General features: G+C 35.0%; 1 protein-coding gene across 2 annotated transcripts in view; it reads right to left on the bottom strand.

Moving 5' to 3' along the window:
* The window catches only part of NUP58 (nucleoporin 58), a 61,422-nt gene that overhangs the window by 11,573 nt on the left and 29,571 nt on the right, over window positions 1-20,278 (bottom strand). Inside the window, exons 12-15 of one of the 2 annotated variants that reach the window (XM_028504472.2) lie at window positions 16,125-16,326; window positions 10,742-10,840; window positions 8,929-9,024; window positions 5,535-7,655 (exon numbers count right to left, since the gene is read on the bottom strand). In XM_028504472.2, coding sequence (XP_028360273.1) covers window positions 7,486-7,655; window positions 8,929-9,024; window positions 10,742-10,840; window positions 16,125-16,326 — 567 coding nt within the window. In that variant the 3' untranslated portion in view covers window positions 5,535-7,485. Of the gene's footprint in view, window positions 1-5,534; window positions 7,656-8,928; window positions 9,025-10,741; window positions 10,841-16,124; window positions 16,327-20,278 lie in introns of those variants that run through there. The other variant, XM_028504474.2, reaches the window with a different exon arrangement.

Below are 20,278 nucleotides of genomic sequence, written 5' to 3'. Positions count from 1 at the left end.
TTATTCTATGTGCCCTGACCAGGGATTGAACCCACAGCCTTGGCATATCAGGACAAACTTCTAACCCACTGAGCTACCCAGGCCAGGGCATGAAATTTTAATGATTTAATAAATAAAAAAGACTTCATAAACTGTAAAATGTAAAATATCTTACTCTCTTTTTCACTCCCATTGAGTTCCCACTCATTCCCAGAACTCATTAAAAAAGACTAATATATAAAAAAATTAAATTTCTGTACAAAAAAAACAAAAGATCAGAAACAGAGGTGTAAGATTAACTGTTAGAAAAAGATGGCCAATACTTATATGAAAATGTTCAAACACTCTAAGCAGAGACATGTCAATAAAACTGTATACCGTTTTCACCTATCCTACTAAATTTCCAATAGCAAAAAAATAAAAAGTAAATATTTACCACAAGGAACTAGTTAAATAGAATGTGGGCCTATATACTATACAGCTATTAAAACTAACAAAGAAAAAATAGTATGAATCAAGATAAAGAAACAAGAACTTTCCTCTGGAGAGTGGGTGTAGTCGTTACTTTTACTTTTATCCCTTCATGTTGCTCAAATTCAGGATTATTGTTCATTAAATATGTGATTCTGTAAATTCAAATTGTAAATACTTTATAAAAACAAATCCTATTCATACTCATTGCTCAAAGCCACCTATTCCTCTGCTTTCTCAAGGATTTTCTTTATATTTTTATGCTATCACTCAATAAGAAATCCCACCTTGTATCGCTGGGTTGGCCAAAAGTGCTTTCAGTTTTTTCCATATGATGGCTCTAGTAGTGCTTAGTTATCTCAAACTTCATTCGAAATGCTTTTGTTAGATTATATTGTGACAGCTGTCGTATCACCATGCCTTTAAAAATATTACCAAATAGGTGAATTTTTGTGTAGCCATTTTAATACTGAAGATGTAATAAGATATGCAACATTTTTGGCCTTTTGTGCTTTATTATTTTAAAAGGTAAAAATGCAAATGGAACACAAAAAATTGTGTAGTGTATGGAGAAGGTGCTGTGACTGATAGAACACATCAAAAGTGGTTTGCAAATTTTCTTGGTACTATTGATATTTTGGCCAAATAATTCCTTACTGTGGGGCTGTCTTATGCATTGGGAGATGTTTAGCAGCACCCCTGGCCTATATCCACTAGAAGCCAATAATGGGAAATAGCTGTCATACTCAAAATATCCGAATCAATAAACTTATTGCAGAAAATGAAAAAAAAAATGTCTTTAGTAAAAAAAACTGAATGAAGATTTTGGCCAACCCAATAATTTGCACGCAGTCAGAGTTAAAAGCCTAGACTTTAGGAAGATTGCCTGGGTTTGAATTCCTGCCCATCCACTTGGTAATTTAGTGACCAGATAGCCAACATATCAGATGCAGAGTTCAAAATACTGGTAACTGGGCTGCTCCCAGAAGTGACTGAGTATGGCCACAAAATAAAGGAAGTGAAGGCTACACAAAGCGAAATAAAGAAAAATATATAGGGAACAAACAGTGAAGGGAAGGAACCCAGCACTCAAATCAACGATTTGGATCACAAAGTAGACATAAACATTCAACCAGAACAGAATAAAGAAACAAGAATTAAAAAAACAAAACAAAACTGAGCAGAGGCTTAGGAACCTCTGGGACAACTTTAAACATACCCACATCTGAATCATAAGGGTACCAGGAGGTGAGGAGGAAGAGCAAGAAATTGAAGCTTATTTGAACAACTTCCCCAATCTGGTAAAGGAAATAGACATGCAAGTCCAGGAAGCTCAGACAGTCCCAAAGAAGTTGCACCCCAGGAGTAACACACCAAGACACATCATAATTAAATTGCCAAAGATTAAAAGAATGTTAAAAGCATCAAGAGGAAAGGAGACAGTTACCTACAAAGGAGTGTCCGTAAGACCATCAGCTGATTTCTCAAAAAAGACCTTGCAGGCAAGAAGGGGCTGGAAAGAAGTATTCCAAGTCATGAAAGGCAAGGACCTACATCCAAGATGACTCTATCCAGCAAAGCTATCATTTAGAATGGAAGGGCAGATACAGTGCTTCCCAGATAAGGTCAAGTTAAAGGAGTTCATCTTCACCAAGCCATTATTATATGAATTGTTAAAGGGACTTATCTAAGAAAAAGATCAAACCTATAAACAGTAAAATTACAACAAACTCACAACTATCAACTGAACCTAAAAACAAACACCACCACAACAAAAAACCTAAGCAAACAAGTAGAATAGGAACAGAATCATAGTAATGGAGATCACATGGAGTGTTATCAGTAGAGAAGGGTGGGGGGAGAATGGGAAAAAGGTACAAGGAATAAGCATAAATGGCAGGTACAAAACAGACAGAGGGAGGTTAAGAATAGTATTGGAAATGGAAAAGACGAAGAACTTGTATGTACAACCCATGGACATGAACTAAGGGAGGAGGGGAAGCAGGGAATGCTGCTAGTATGGGGAGTGCAAGGTGGAGGGGGATAAAGAGGAGAAAACAAATGGGACTATAATAGTATAATCACTAAAATATTTTGGAAAAACTTCCCAACAAATAAAAGCTCAGAACCAAAAAAAAAAAAGTTATTTAACTTCTCCATGCCTCTTTTTTCTCATTTGTATAAAAGGAATTAGTACCAAAGGCCCTGGCCTCTCCTTAGTTCTTACTGTTACCTACCCACGTTTATATCCTCCTGTGCTCCCATGAGTGACTTGCACACAGCAAATATTAATAAATGTTCACCGAATTAAACTAGCTTGCTACTTTGGGATTCAAAGATGGTGGGGTGGGGATGACAAAAGTTCTCTGCCAGTTAAATCTATAGTTCACTTTTCAGTACTGTAACCTTGTGGGGGGTTTTTTCTTTATTATTATTAAAAGATTGCGTAGAAGAGAAAAAGTGAATTAGATTTGAGGAGGAAAAACAAAAACATTCCAGGCCATGACCAGTTTTTCCAGTAATCCCTATTCTTCTATCTGCAGCCTTTTGGTAACAGCTTAAGCTTCTTGCCTCCATTTCCATGGTTTACTTGGGCCAGTTGAGATTCATGTCTGTACAGCAAAAAGTCAATCTAATCTCATTTACTTTAAGAGCAGGGTGCTCTTTTGGGTTACAGGAGTCAGGTAAGCCATACTGAAAAGGCTTTCTCATTAAACTTCTTACAGTTTCTAAGATTCAATTAGCCAGAATTGCTCCCCCTACCCTTTCCAAGGTGGGCAGACCACCCTCCATGCTGGGATGACTAGCTTTTCCCTCTGAACCTCCTTCATAGGGATAGTGGGAAAAGGTCTGGCCCTTGCTTCTTCACTCTTTACATCCTAGGTATGATAATTCTCCCTTAAGTCCCACGGCCCTTTGTTACCTTACCTTACCTTGCCTTGATCTACAGTCTATTATATTATATACTCATAATTTCCCCATTTTAATATAGTCACATTATCTTCAGTGTCTTTACGAGATTACACATGAAAATCAACGTGCAATCCTCAGCTCCATGGCTTAACAGCCATGTGACATCAAATAAATTGCTTTACCCATCTGCTTTAGAGGGTAATATTGAGGTTAAACAAGGTCAAGTTTATGAAGTTCTGAGGGTGGTGCCCAGAACAGACTACACACTCTATAAATGGGTGATACACGGATAGGCAAAGATGACTTTGTGAATGAGATTTAAATTAGGCCCTCATCTTAGCTTTTCTAGGATACTGGCCCAGTGTTAGCGAGTCTCAGGGTTGTGTCTCCTTAGCAACAACCTTGTGATGTATGATCCAAACAGTGCAGAGCAGCCAGGCTTATTCACAGTGAGAGAGTGGGGCACGGCATGGAGGAAGGGGATGCCAAAGTAACGTCCTGTGACAGACCTTCCAAATAGAATATTTCACACACAAATCCCATTACAGTACTTCTAAAGGAACTATTCGAATTTCCTTGTTTCAAAAAATACTATTTGAGATAGGTAGGACATTACTTGGGCTTACTATATTATGGAAAAAAGAACAGTTAACCTACATTGGTAATACTATGAATAAAATTGTACCAACCACTCAGAAATAAAACAAGATGCCGGTTAGGAAAAACAATCAAGAACCTAAAAAACACTGTAAAACCTTGCTAAAAGAATAAAAGACCCAATAAACGTATATACCATGCTGTATATATTAGATGTCAATTCTTCCCAGATGAAACATATTTGTATAAACCTAACCAAAATCCCAATAGGATTTTAAGGAAAAAAAAAAAAAAACCACCACCCACAAACCTGACAAGTAAGGTATTAAAGTTCATCTTAAAGGGTAAGTGTCCTAGAATAGCCATCTTCTCCTCCCTGTCCCAACCCCACACATGCAGAATAAAATAATAAGGTAGGCTGGCTTTCCCTACAGCATCCAGCCTCCATAACTAAAGGAGTAGGTTATCAGAGCAGGAACAGTAACTGCTTGTAAAGCGTCAGGGGCTTACGCTACCCAATCATCCACCATCTTTATTATCCCCTTTTCAGATGATAAAGCTGGGGTCTAGGAAAGTTGAGTAAATAGCCCAAGATCTTACAGGGTCAAGACAGGGTTCTGAAACTAGCAGATTCGAGTCCATCCTCTCTCACAGGAAAAAATATTAACATCCATTATCTACAGAGATCTATAAATCATTTTCTTTAAAACCTTCCCAAATAACCTGGTACAAAAATGGACAAAGGATATTAACATGGAAGTGGAGAATGTTTATATATTAGAAAGCTCACCTCACAAGAACTTATTAAGATTGATAATATCGACATTTAGAGATTGCTGGGAAATGGGTACTCATACAAACTGCGTAAGTGTATATTTTTATAGCATTTTTGGAAGGCAATCTGACATTAAAACATACAATTTGTGTGCCCCCGTTCAGCAACTCCTCCTCTAGAATCAATCCCAAAGCAACATTAAACATAAGCACAAAGAACCACGCAAAAGGTTATTCACTGCAGCTTTTTCTGTAATACTGAAACACTGGCAAGAACCTAACTGCCCACCAAGTATTAATTGGAACAAATCACTGTTCATCCATGCTACTGAACAGCACGTAAAGAGTAAATCTGCAGGGACTGCCATAAAAAGATGTCGATGATGTATCATTAAAGAGGAAAAAAGTAAGTCACAGAATACATAGATTTTTAACCCATTTGTTAAAAAGAAAAAAGATCTAAGAGAACATGAGAAAATATGAGAAAATTAGAAAAAAGAAAAATTGGAATAAACATTCATATTCATATGTTGGAAAAAAACCCCCATGTTTTTAAAAAGGTTCTAAAATGATATACACCAAACCATTAAGAGTGAATACTCTGGGGAAGCAAGTGGGATTGGGACCTAGGAGTTGAGGGAGAATTTTACTTTTTACTCAAACTTACTGTCCTGTGTTCAGTCTTTAGTTTAGTTTATTTTTTTAAGCAGATGTATAAACCAGTGAAAACACTGAAAACCAACCAAAGGAATAAAAGAGCAATAATTAGAAAATTACATATTAAGAACTACTAACATCTATAAAGATTCAAAGCAACTGACACAATAAATTTTATTGTTTACTTAATAATAGGCTCTGGACAAAGTGAAGACAATGGAGACAATGACAACACATTTAAAGTTCTATCACAAATTGATCTGTTACAAATTTCCAGTGGTTCAACATTTTAAAATGTAAAATATATAAAGAAAAAACAAGAAATATAAATATTCAGATTTTTGCAATACAATGCAATGTCTTTTTTAAAAAGCTTGTTGTAATTGTGTATTTAATTCTGACTAATTCAAAACACAAAATCACAGGTTTTACTACCCTTCCCCAAAATCTAGTTCTGGGAACTGTAGTATTAGAGAAGTGTGCAAAAATAAAAACAGCTTTAGAGCTCAGAACAAAGCATTTTCTGTATTTTAATGCATGAAGGCGCAAAAAATTCAATTCCAAAAAGCCAATCATTGCTATAAGCAGATAAATAAAATGGATTCGACAATACCTTTATAACCAAAACTAACACACTGACGGTGCATGTGTGTGCACACACACATGTGTTATGCAATACCTATTTTAGGAAAAAGGTGCCTCGGTGAAGCGCTTCTGAAAACATTCACTTGATGCACATTATGTACAAAAGCTTCTATATAAAAAAATTAAACTATTTTCAATGAAATTTCATGTTCACATCCCATCTGAAAACTGTACTTGAAAGATACATACATCTACCTAATGGTTTCTGTTTGAAATCATGGCTAAGGCAGTTCTCTTTCCAAGGGCTCTCTTTTTCACCCACTCCAAGTCACTGGTACTAATACAAGTATTAACAGGTGCAACCTGACACGCCTATGTGTTATTACTGGAACTCTGTTAAAACAGGGGATAGTTTATAGTTGCTACAAATACTTTGTCTTAAAATATATTGTCTCTCTATTCCAAATTAAGCACTTAAGACATTAAGAGGCTGATGAGCCACTCCATTTGGTGTATCAATAGCCCTATAAGAAAGAACTCTGTATTGGAATAGCTAGAAAAGTTTCCACCAAAGTCATAGTGCATCCTTCACCTGCATAGAATCAATTTGGCTTAAAGCTCTTTGCCCCCAGAACACCAGTCTGGAGTTCAAACACGTTCTTGAAGGTTCATCTCAGATATGAAAAAACATCTCATATAGGCAATATGAGGACATGAAGGATAGTAACCTTTGTTAAAACCTGGTCAACGAGTTTTACAGTATTCCTCACTTACAGCAGCTGTTGAAGGTGAAGGTGAAAAACAAAAATGAAGACAACTAGGGGCAACACAGTTGAGTAGGTCAAATATTTACAACAGGAACCATTTCACTAAGTCTTTAAGCACATAACTGCAATAACCTGGTACCTCTAGCTCATCATTCTACAAGCACTGAGGACTTGAAGCTGCAAGGGTGAAAAAGGGAATACCCTTAGAAAAGGGAAACAGTCTGAGGCAAAAGTTGTAGGTCTGTAAATATATATTTTATATGCACACACAATTGTGTGTATTATTCCGTATATATTTATATACATATTCACAAGATGCCCTGCAGTGTAGTTCAAAAGACCTTTATCAAGAAACCAACTGATTCTAATACAGGCCCTAGAGTTCATTTCATCTGTATAAGAAACACATGTGCATATATTCAAATAATGTAAACTGTATCAACAAAACGTTGCTGTTAACACTAGGTTAAATAGTAGGTTTTACCAACCAGCGATGTAATCAGAACATTTCTTACATTGAGAATCAAAATAAAGAAAAATATACAACTGGGGTTCAAATTCACAAGAAAAAAAGATGTTTAGCATGGCAAATTAGAACAAAGTTCAAATCCCCGAGTAGGGAAAAATATCAAAACTTTAGAAATCTCCTGGGATGCAATTTAATTACTGCATCTATTTTAGAAAAATAGACTCAGAATAAACAATGCTGCAATGGATTATCTCAACACATCAACCTATATGTTTATCTTTTTCCTCTTTTGTTTCCAGCTGGAGGTTTCTTCAACTGAAGGAGCTGTCCTCCTGTTCCAAAACCTGCAGAGGCAGGATTGGACACCCCAAATGTCAAACCAGCTGATGCCGTGATGCCAGGATTGCTGAAGTTAAACCCAGATGTACTTGAGCTGCCAAAGCCTTATGTTTAAGGAAAAGAACATTCATATCAGAAGTCACAAAAGCAAATATAAAAAAATGGGGATGAGAGGTAAATTTCTAGCTACAAGAATATGTAATCTATAAAAACAGTTAAGTATCTTCTGGCCCTTAATTCCTCACATGCAATTTTATAGGAAAATAATTTAGCAAACAACTTAGTGGCACCATCAGAGATAAGTTTAGTGATAGAGGTCAAAACAGAGACTTTAGCACAAATAACTGAAACCTCTCGAAGACTTCGATTGCCAGGCACTTTGCTGAGAATTCAGCATACCAAGGTGCCTTCCTCCTCATCCCATCCAGAAACATTTTATCAACAGGTTGAAGATACTTTCACAACTTTGCAATTTTAAGTTCTCCAAGAAAACCACAACCCACAATTTGAGAACAAGGTATACACTGAAGAGTAGCACCTACTGTTTTAATTTTGTAGTAAGAGCCCTTGTGTAACTAAGATTAAGTAATATTACTGCCTAGTTAATATTAACATTTTATATTATAATTCTGATACCACTGAAATTCTACTATTTTACTCTATTGGAACTGTTTATTTTAACTACTATTTAATATTAAACAGAATTTCCTTCAAATCCCCTCAATTAACACAATTTAATTGGTACTACATCATTATTTTAGACATACTTTTTTTTATTTCAATCACTGTTCAAGTACAGTTTTCTGTCCTTTACTTCCATCCCAGCTCATTAGACATACTTCTTATCCCTAAGTGTTGCACATTTAAAAAAGTCATTATTTACAACTACAGCAAAAATGCAAAAGTAATGGAATTTGGAATTTTCTACTGGAAGAGTCAAAAGATTACACCTATTTCAAAAACTAACAAAGAACTCAATTGTAAGATGGGACGTGATAACTAAAGAACATCTCTTTGGAAAAGAAATCATTCTCCTGAATGAATGATAAAAACTGGGTTAAAACTTAAGCACAATGGGTTCATTTTTATATTAATGAAGAAAATTATTTAACGTTGAAGCTAGTTTTGGGATTCAAAGGAATCTGCTTAGTTAATAGGGGATATAATTATTTATTTTATCAAACTACTAAGTGTTGTTAGAAATATTTTATAAATCTGACATTTAGTCTATGAGATAATGCTACTACATGATTCATCCAGGGGTTAAAAACTAAATCAGGGATTTTCTCTGGATATGGAAATAACAATACTTATACTTTTAAATTAAATACTTTGCACCTTTAAGTTTGTCTGAAATTCAGGCTGAAACACACAAACCTGCACTAAGACTTCCTGAGGGTTTATTTGTTGTTCCAAATCCAAATGTGGAGGCCCCTGTGGTGCTGCATCCAAAACCAGAGCTAGTTCCAAATCCTAGTGGAAGGGCAATAGAGAAATATACAATGGCATGTAAAACACAGGTTAAAGGACACTGACAAGCAAAACCCCAAATTACCAAAGATCTAAAAAATACAATGTTGAAAAACATGGCCTTATAAAGGAAATCTGTTATTTATTCCTTTGCATAAGACTTCTGAAAGAACAAGATAAATAATGAAATGAAACATTTATATGTATTTAGACTAAGTTTATGACTCATCAGTAACTTTTAAAGAACAAGGCCATAAAAAACAAGATCATTTAGTATTTTCTCTTACACAGGAACTAAAAATGTTAGCGGCCATTCAAAGTATAACTTTAGTCAGATATAAACATATCTACCTTGGGATACTTCATTTTGAAAAAAAGAAGTCTAAATTCATAATGAGCACGACATGCACAATAATTTAAATATGGAGAACTGCATTTCTCCACATTTTAGGTGCTTTTACTTTTTTTACCCCAACATTTTCACTTAAGAACCTTTACCAATGAAAATCTGCAAAACTGTAATAGTCAATCTACTCAGTAATACAGGGTGGACAAAAGTAGGTTTACAGTTGTTCCTATGGAAAATAATATGATCATTAATAAATACAAATGCAAGAACAAACTATGTTTTGCATACTAACAACTATAAAGCCTACTTTTGCCCTACCCTATAGTTTACTGTTGCCATAGCATCATCCAACAGAACAATGAGAAATTGGGAGTAGGAGCATTATGTTTTCTCTCTTAACACAAAATTTAAATAAAAAATATTTTTCATCATATAAAGTTCAAGAGGAGACTTTGCAAAGTACTTTAAGACTTGTTTTCACTCTCCTAAAAGTATTTAAAAGTAAGATTCAAGTTCCTCTTAGGTTACTTCACAACTCTATCTAAAGTATTTAATCTGACAGTTTTTGCCTCTAACTCTAATATGACAGCAAATCGAATTATAGATCACAAGAATTATGCTGTCATAATTCTAGTAATTTCTAATAGTAATTCCTAATATTAAGTAACCATAAAAGCTTATAAACTTCCCCTCCTTTGATGATATATTTTAGTGGAAATAATGAAACCTTATTCATTATGACAATGTGTTCCATAAAACATAATTAATTTTTAATCACCCACATCAGACAATTATGAATGCATTTGTATTTAGCATGTTTTTGCAGACTTACCTTCTAATTAGAGTTAACTTATGAAACTATTAAAATAAATTTAATTGCTTACATATACAAATATGCTTAGGCAAATATGCCAAAAGTACTTAGGAGTAAATAGAAGTTGAGTTGTTCAACTTATAATAAAGTTATTTTCCCATTTAAAGTGTTCGTTTTCAGAAAAAGAAATGATTAGGAGACTGTATATCCAGAAGTAGTCTGGACTCCAAACTGATACTAAGACTACTAATTTTTCTAAAGTTTAGTTAAATTTATTAAAACTAAGTAATTTTCAAGTTCATATTTTAGCATATTGAATACAGAACATCCCTACCACTTAATTTTATACTTTTTAATATTTACTGTTCACAGATGAAATGGTTTTTTTTAGGTTCTAAATCTAATACTATAAAGCACTGATTATGTTCGGAGAATTGATTTTGCCAGATGGAAACTTTACTTCCAAAACAGTAGATCTTCTTAGAAAATTTTTACAGGCTATTATCAATTCAAATGTATAATAGTCCAATGAAATTATTAGAAAAGTTAAAGTGTACCTCCAAGGTTTGAAGAACCTAAGCCACTTGATTGCAAGCCAGTGCCAATACCTGAGCCGAATGGCGTTCCAAAACTAACTCCCAGAGATGGCTGTGGCCCTGGTATAAAAAAAAAAATGGGAGGGGGGAAAAACAAATTTGCCTTACTCTTTCAAGATTAACGTTTAAAAAATTGTTTTTAAAATGAACAGTAATTACTTTAAACAAATTCTTTTTGCTAAAACTAGTTTTCAGGATGTCTCCCCAGCCTAATTTATATGTCCCAACTGATTTACCAACCCTCCCCAATTTTTTAACTTGTTCACACTAGACAATTCAAAAAGGCCCACTGCATTGAAAGATGAATGTTAGCTTAACCTGCTAAATAATTTGAAATCTTTAATGTATTGTAAATTATAGTTCTTTTAGTTTTACTTCCAGAATGCTTTTAGATCTCCCCACTTGTTTTCTGGTAAAAATTAGTTGGTGTAATCAGTAAAGGTTTTTACTTTTTTTCTTTTTAAAACAAGCTCCTTACTGTTAGAGTCAAGTCTCAATTGAGCAAAAAGAGACTGACACTAACATGGCAAAACTATCATGTTACTTCATAAGAATACCCAAAAAACTTGGCATGATTTCTTATATGAAATATAAATGATATATATACAATAAATAGATAAAAAACAAGACAATGTTTTATTTTATTAAATTTATTGTTCATTTTAAAGCAAATCAATTACACAGTAACATGACAATTCCAACTTGTTCACAAAAAGTGATAACTGAGTTCTATTGTTAAGCTCTGCTACATTAAACCACTTATCACCTGATTAAATAAGATAGATCATGAACATTTACAAAGGCACCGCTGTGTACCTTGACAGATTCAATACATTCAAGATTTCAACTCAGAAATTTCTTTCCAACATTTTGGAAAATTTACTCAGAACAATTAGTCATCCCTTTCCCATTTGTTACTTGAAAGATTTTGGCTGAGTTTTTTGGGCAAGAATAACATCAAACTTGCCTCTCATTTTAAGTACATTTTTTCTCAACTAAGCAGACTACTACAAAAATCTAAAAATCTCTCTTTTGATAAATAATTTATGAAAACTATCCAATAAATTTCATAGTACAATATTCAGTCTTGTCTTTCAAGCACAGTCATCAGTGCATCTCAAAGTTGAGTGATCTGCCAAAGTAATATACAGACTGAAATTTAAACTTTTCAAAGAATTCAAAGCCTTCAAGTTGTTCAATGAATGAGGTTTGTATATTCCAAAGGTAGTGTAAATTTATAAAGCATTAAAAAAAATACTCAAAACTGAAAAACTACATTTTTCCACACTGGGACAAAAACTGGACTTTTCAAATAGCTTCCACCCAGAAAATAAAGAATAATAACTAATAGCAGCCAGAATTCTTATACTATTATTAAAAATAAATTAAAAAAGGATTTAAATTTTTACATCCAGTTTGAGATAAATTTGAGAATAAAATACCTGCCAAGCAGCTCTTTTGTAAAATGTTACTATAAGAAAAAGAAACTAAGTATATTACTTTCTTATTTCTAACAAAAATAATATGTAGAAAACACATATCCAGTTTCTTTAACACTGAGAGACTTAAGTGTCACATGTTACCAGGAGGCACTGCTGGTGGAAGACCCTAAAAGAACAATGCACACCACAGCCCTCAGCCCTACAAGTCATAAGAGTTACTCAAATAATATGCTTTTTGTTGAGTGTGGCTCTACTTTTAAGAGCAACTCTAATCATCGATATTCAGGATATAGGTAATAAGGAACTCTAACGATGACAAGACTTTCTATTGCACAACAGGTACATATTTTGAGTTTTGTACCTTCACGCAAATTCTGAAGGCAACATCATTTATAAAACTAGTAGGTAAATGTATAACATTTTTAATAGTAAAGACTCATGATAAATATCTCCCATGCCAAAGTATTAGCATATATATTATACACTCTGGCCACCATATAAATTAGTTCCACTATTAGAAAGCAGAATCTAAACCCTTCAGGTAAAGTTACGTAAACAATTCAAGAAGTCTATTTCAAAATCTTAAGTCATTCAATGAGAGGCTCTTAGTTCCATAAATAAAACCAAGTTAGTAATAATATATCCCAATGACTGCCCAAAGTGAAATCTTTATGTAGAGTAACATTTTACAAAAGTTACCATATAATATATTAACACACAACAAAATCAAGTTTAATACTGTTAATTCATATTTCCAGAATAAATTCTACCTTTTTAAAAGTAAAATTGCATTCACAGGGAAAGGACTAAAGTGCTAAAATATATTATAATTTTCAATGACCACTCAAAATGCCTATTATAATTAGTCTGGTTAGTCCTAAATCATATTTTAAAATCATAATATTTAAAAAAAAAGAAAAGCCTTTACCCCAATTATTAACATTGTACTTACTGATTTAGTGGGGAATGTTCCTTTGGTTATTAAATACAACAAAATCACAAAACCAGAAAAAACTGAAGAGAAATACTTTTAAAGTTTCCTATTTAACACTACACCTTCAATGTCCAAACCTGCACTAAACGCTGGAAAGTAGGAATTCCTAACAAAATTTCTCAGCTCTCCTTAAAAACAGCAGCTAAGTCACATGAGAAAAGTCTTATTATGTAAACATCAAGAACTTTTAAAAGTGTCAAAACACAACAGCAAAACTTAATTCCAGTACCTCAGCTTAAAACAATCTACCCTAAATTAAAATTATACTGAAAAAAGCCTACTGTATTTCTTAGGCTTTTTAAGAGGCTTCTGAAGCACTGGTATGTGGACAAGTGTACTCAAGTTGTATCAGAGTGTAATTTATCCATGTATTGATGCTTATTTTCATACATAAATAGCCTGCTGGTTTTTTACCAATTCTCTTCAGCCTTCAGAAGCAATACTCATAAATCACACAGGCCTAAGTTCTATTATATATCTTCATTAAAAAACAGAGAAGAATGATCAAGAAGTCACATAAGTGCATACCTGCACCTCCAAGAAAGACCACACAGAAACCAACTTCAGAAGGTAGTGTAGCCTAAGAAGCTATCTCCATTTTTATATTAGTGAAGTCAAGAATCCATATGCAAATAAAAGCAAAATACCTGATGACTCAAATTTTGCACAGATCAACAGTGATATATAAAAATAGCACACAAGCTTTACCTAGCTTCATCTTGATGGTCTTTAAAATCTGTTACTGGTATTTAAAAAGATTTCATCAAATCCACAGGACATAAGGAATAAGTCATTGCACAATGCAATCAACAGAGACATTTCTAAACAGGGTGTTAACTCATAAAATCAATATATTATCAAGCAGACCTCAAATCTTGCTATAGTAGTGACATGACTAAAATAACTAACATCTTAATGGGGACAGGCATAAAAGAATGGACTGTGGAGCCTGGGAAACCTTCAAAAAAATGGAAAAAAGAAGGCATAATGTAAAACTGTTATTATGACTCTTTAGCTTCTCAGTTCTAAAAATTCATACAACTCAAAATGAAAACACTGTAAGACTGTTTAGGTTGATAAATTACAATTCCTGCCACCCCATTAGCAAAATCCTTATGTGGGTTTCAAAACTGCAAAGAACAGAGAAAGCAGTTTCCCCCAAACCTGACAAGAGTCACAGACAAAATTAAAGTATATGAGCAAAAGGCTCCTCAACTTGATTACTCTAAATTAAGCTATATTATTCTCCATCACCATACAAAGACCATACCTTTGTATCCTCAGAACCTAGCACACAGTAGGCACTCATATTTCTAGAATGAACATGTACCTTCACATGTCCATAAGTCCAAAATGCATGAGTGAAAACCTATAAACCTCTCTTAGAATGAAAATCTCTTATGTGGGAGGAACACTTAACCAAACCCATGCTTATATGATCTACTTTATGATTGATATTGGCCCTAAAAAGTAAAATGGTACTATGGTTAGTCTGATTAATTGGTTAATTAATCATGAGAACTGAGGACCATAAGTATGGGACTGATAGGGATTCAACCTCAAAATGACTTTCTTTTCTCTATAACTTGAGAACAAAATCCTATACTCCAGCCAGCCAGAGGACTACTGTACAGTGCTTATGTGAGCCACTATTCACATGGGCCCAGCCATGGAACGTGGAGGATTTGGCATAAATCCATCAGCAGCCACTTACTGATGGGAAGTCAATTGTCATCTCCAAACGTGAAGAACAATTTTTTATACTACCAAGAGAAAGAAACAGAATGCTTCCTTGCGCAGGCAGCCTGAATGCAATCTAAATATGTCTCTCTCTGTCTCTCTCTCTCTCTCTTTTTTTTTAGCATTTTTTTATACTATAATTTACTGCTGGACTATATGGAACTTTCAAAAGGATGCATGTGGTAAACAGTAAGCATTATTCAAAATGTATGAATGAGTAAAATAAAATCAATATCCATTAAGATCTATTTTTCTATGTCAAACTTTAAACCTGACAAAAAAGGAACTGCAGGAACAAAAGACGAGTAGTAAGCTCTGAAAGACACAGGACCAAACTAAACAATGCAGAACTCACCACAAATACGTTTCTCTCATGAGAAGTGGAATTAATCCAAGGACTAAAATTATCTGCTTTCCAGTATCTCACCAATGACTTTCATCTGCTCAACTTTCCATGTCATACTTCTTAATGTTCAATGCAGAGAATCTTGAAATAATCTTTTTCCTGTTCTTGCTACTGCTCTACTTTGAAAAGGTATAAATAAGTCTACCATGTATTTTCTTCCAAATTTGGTTTAGAGGGTCTGTACTCTTTCTTGTCATTACATATATATAATGTTTTATATATATATATATATATATATATATAAAACTACTACTCTTCAACACACCTTGAGTCTATAAAAACGTACTTCATCCTGAATGTCGGTGTTCTGTAATTACTATGTATGAGGAAATAATATTCTGTAATTACTATGTATGAGGAAATAATGCACCATCTATCAGTATCATACATAAAAAATGCAATGTATGGCTGGATTATCTGACTTTAAAACAAATGATACAATCACAATTTTAGAATCTGTTACTCTCAAATGTAATTCAGTAGTGAAACACCATATTCTAAAGGGCATTTATAGCAATACAGCAAGTAACATTAAGTAAATTCACAATATTCAATATCCCATTGATATATAATTATTGCTAAGACTACCCTGCGTTTTTTATCAGGTATGTGTATAATTGTGTCCATCACAATTTTTAGATTGTATTGGAATAGCTATTCATAGAAATTTCTTCAGTGCTAACAACACGAGGAAGACATAAAAATGCACATAAATGTTCTGCATTTTCACAGTAAGAAGCTATAACTTGAATGCATTCAGACCTGTAGCAGGCTGTTGCTGCTGTGTAAGAGTTGCAGCCATGGCAACGGCTGCTGCGTTTGGAATGTTGCTGAAAGGGGTGGGTCCAGTAGTAACTCTGGGGGCATTCTGCCATTTCTTGGCTTCTGCTCGCCTGGCTTCAAACACATCTACAGCATCTCCCAAGAACATTTTTCTGTAACCAAGGTACTGTTCCTTGAGCACCTTAATAAAATAAAATCAAATAAAAAAGGTTAATCAAATTCCATGTTGAATATGTGAATGAATATATGAAGTCAGTCAGCAAAGACAGATCAAATACACTGCCAATATTATGCATTCCAACTAAAGTACAATTCAGAGTGCTAGTATTACATGGTATGGGGAGTGATGAGCTGAGAGTTCTATCACTCCTTTGAACATTTTCTTTCCCGTTTTTGTCATGTCTTTATAATAAACTGCTTAATATTCTGGTTTTCTGAAGCCCTCTTTAAAATGATTTGACTGAGCTTTAATTCTTTTCTTTTAATCCTCTCCTGATAATATGTTTATTGATTTTAGAGAGAGATGGCAGGGGGGAGGTGAGACAGCAACATCCATTTCTTACCTCCTGTACGCTCCCCACCTGGGGATTGAATCTGCAACCTAGGCTTGTGCCCCGACCAGAAATCAAACCCACAATCAGGATGATGCTCCAACCAACAGAACTACCAGATCAGGGCTAACTTGCTTTAAGATAAGCAGAGCAATATCTAAAATTCCATATTAAATATTCCAGTTTTCCATGAAATTCTCCACTTCAATGTCTAATCTTTCGATAAGTTTTAGACCCAATAAGCACTAAATATATTTTTAAATACATTTTTTGAAACGCCTGGGTGATAACATGTTAAAATAAGATGTTCCTCAGCAGAGAGAGCAGAGAATTGTATATATTGATAGATTGTATATATCAATTGGATTGATATTGGAATATATCAATCTGATTGATGTATTCCTATATCAATACTATTTGACTACTTTGCAGTAAGAATGACTGGGTCGGTTTCCGAAGGCAAAATCTGTCTTGATTAAAGACCACTAACAGAAATGATTATTTTCATATCAGGATTATTAATACCTTCATTGAGGTCTAATTTAGACAAGTTTTAAAGTCCTTTTTTCTCACTGCTTTTAGAGAAAGAGGAAGGAGTGAGGAGAAGGGGAGAGAAACATCGACCAGCTGCCTCCCGTACATGCTCTAACCAGGGACCAAATCCACCTTTTGGTGCACTAAACAACACCCCAACGACACACAACACATACTGGCCAGGGCAATTTTAAACCACTTTTTGAAGAGATGTAAAGTTTTCATATTTCCCTTCTGTTCTGAGCAGAAATTAATAAATTTTAGGCTTTTTGATTGTGGCAAGTAGAACACTAACAAATCTTACTGCTATAGTGTTTAAAAGCTATCATCCCCTTTTGTATGAATGTCAGTATTTGATGTTCCAGTTCCAAACTTTCCTACCTCTATAATGTACTGAAGTGGGCCTGCGAAGAACTGAAAATTGGAAAAATGCAGTGGGAAGGAAGATATGCTGTATTGGAAAAACGAATATTTTTAGAACCTATCTCTTCCAAGTCCATCATCAATAGCCCATAAACTTCAGTTCTACTTCAAATACTCAGAAATAATGACCTGCCTTAGAAACTTGAAAAGGGTAATTAGTTTTAAAAAACCCTGACATTAACCCTGGCTGGTGCAGCTCAGTGGATTGAGCATGGGCTGTGAACTAAAGGGTCGCCAGTTCGATTCCCAGTCAGGGCACATGCATGGCCAAGTGCCCAGTGGGGGCCATCTGAGAGGCAACCACACATTCATATTTCTCTCCCTATCTTTCTCCCTCCTTTCCCCTCTCCAAAAATAAATAAATCAAATCTTAAAAAAGTAATTTACCTTAAAAAAAGAAAAACCCTGACATTAATCATGATTTATGTAATTCATAATTAATGTCCACTTCTGTTGAGCCTCGCTGGATCAGGTAGTTTAAGGCTGTTTCAACAGATTACCTCATGAAAATATCACAAAAAGAAAACAAAAACAACTCTTGTGAGATTTCTATAGGAAGTGAACCAGTCTGCAAATCTAAATGCACTCCTGAAAATACATGACAACACAGTAAATCTGATCATAGAAAATCCTTTAGATCCTGGGAATGTGTATTTAAAAAAAAAAGAGTAGGTCAATATTTCACATAAAGTTTATTTAGTATGATCTGGGTCTGTTCTGTCTGAATCTTTGTCTCATTGTCTCATGGTCATAAAAGAGGAGTTTTCAATCCAGAGAGAAGAACCTGCCATTGAAAAAGCATATGTATATATTTACAAATGACAAATCTGGGATTTGGTTTAAAATACTCCAGGGGAAAATGTATCTCTGTGTGGAGAATTGATAAAACAAGATCTGCTGAAATTGGCTGGTACATACTTGCACATTCATATAAAAGCACTCTACTTTTACGAATATTTGAAAAGTTTCAAATATAAATTAAGGAAAAAGAACGCTTGAACACCACAGATTTCAAAATGACAACAGAAAACGAATTCCAGCCAAGATGGAGGCACAGGTAGATACACTTTGCCTCCTCACACAACAAAAACAAGTACAACAACAAATTTAAAAACAAAAAATAACCAGAACTGCCAGAAAATCAAACTGTATGGAAGTCCAACAATCAAGGAGTTAACGAAGAAACATTCATCCAGAACAGTGGGGAGGGTGGAGACGGGCAGCCAGGGTGGAGAAGACATGCGGCAAGGTGAAGGCTGGAGGACCCAGCCTAGCAAGGGGGTAGCTGGCGGATCAGGCAATCCACATCTGTGCACTGATAAACCAGTAGGAACAACTGGGGAGAGATAAAGACTGGGCAACCCAGGGTTCCATCAGGGGAAAAGAAAGCCGCCAAACCGCTGACTGAAAAAACCTTTGGGGGTTGTGGCTATGGGAGAAATTCCCAGCCTCACAGCAGAGTTTGTTGCAGAGACACACAGTGTCCTAGAACATACACAAGCCCACCCACCTGGAATCAGCATCAGGAGGGCCCAGTTTGCTTGTGGGTAGTGGGGGAAGTAACTGAATGCCAGCCAAGAGCCTAGCAAGGGGCATTGTTCCCTCTCGGACTCCTCCCCCACATATAGCACAACCCAGCTACACAGGCTGCCCTGCCCTGGAGAACACCCGAGGCTCTTCCCCACACTACATAACAGGCATGCCAAGACAAAAAGATATGGCCCAAATGAAAGAACAGATCAAAGCTCCAGAAAAAATACAACTAAGCGATGAAGAGGCAGAGTTCAAAGCACTGGTAATCAGGATGCTCACAGAAATGACTGAGAATGGTCGCAAAATAGAGGAAAAAGTGAAGGCCATGAAAAGTGGAATAAAGAAAAATGTATAGGGAAACGACAGTGAAGGGAAGGAAACCACGACTTAAGGCAATGGTTTGGAGCAGAAGGAAGAAAGAAACATTCAACCGGAGCACAATGAAGAAACAAGAATTCAAAAAATGAAGACAGGCTTAGGAACCTCCAGGACAACTTTAAATGTTCCAACATCTGAATCATAGGGGTGCCAGAAGGAGAAGACAAGAGCAACAAGTGGAAAACTTATTTGAACAAATAATAAAGGAGAACTTCCCCAATCTGGCAAAGGAAATAGACTTCCAGGAAGTCCAGGAAGCTCAGAGAGTCCCAAAGAAGTTGGACCCAAGGAACCACACACCAAGGCACATCATAATTACATTACCCAAGATTAAAGATGAGGAGGGAATCTTAAAAGCAGCAAGAGAAAAGGAGATAGTTACCTACAAAGGAGTGCCCATAAGACTGTCAGCTGATTTCTCAAAAGAAACCTTACAGGCAAGAAGGGGCTGGAAAGAAGTATTCAAAGTCATGAGAGGCAAGGACCTACATTCAAGATTGCTCTAACCAGCAAAGCTATCATTTAGAATGGAAGGGCAGATAAAGTGCTTCCCAGATAAGGTCAAGTCAAAGGAGTTCATCATCACCAAGCCCTTTATTGTATGAAATGTTAAAGGGACTTATCTAAGAAAAAGATGATCAAACATATGAACAGTAAAATGACAGCAAACTCACAACTATCAACAACTGAACCTAAAAAGAAAAAGAAAAACTA

The sequence above is a fragment of the Phyllostomus discolor genome, chromosome 2 (genome assembly GCF_004126475.2).
Source record: "Phyllostomus discolor isolate MPI-MPIP mPhyDis1 chromosome 2, mPhyDis1.pri.v3, whole genome shotgun sequence".
NCBI classification, from domain to species: domain Eukaryota; kingdom Metazoa; phylum Chordata; class Mammalia; order Chiroptera; family Phyllostomidae; genus Phyllostomus; species Phyllostomus discolor.
The sequence above is the reverse complement of the archived record's forward strand: the minus strand, read 5'-3'. Positions and strand labels throughout refer to the sequence as shown.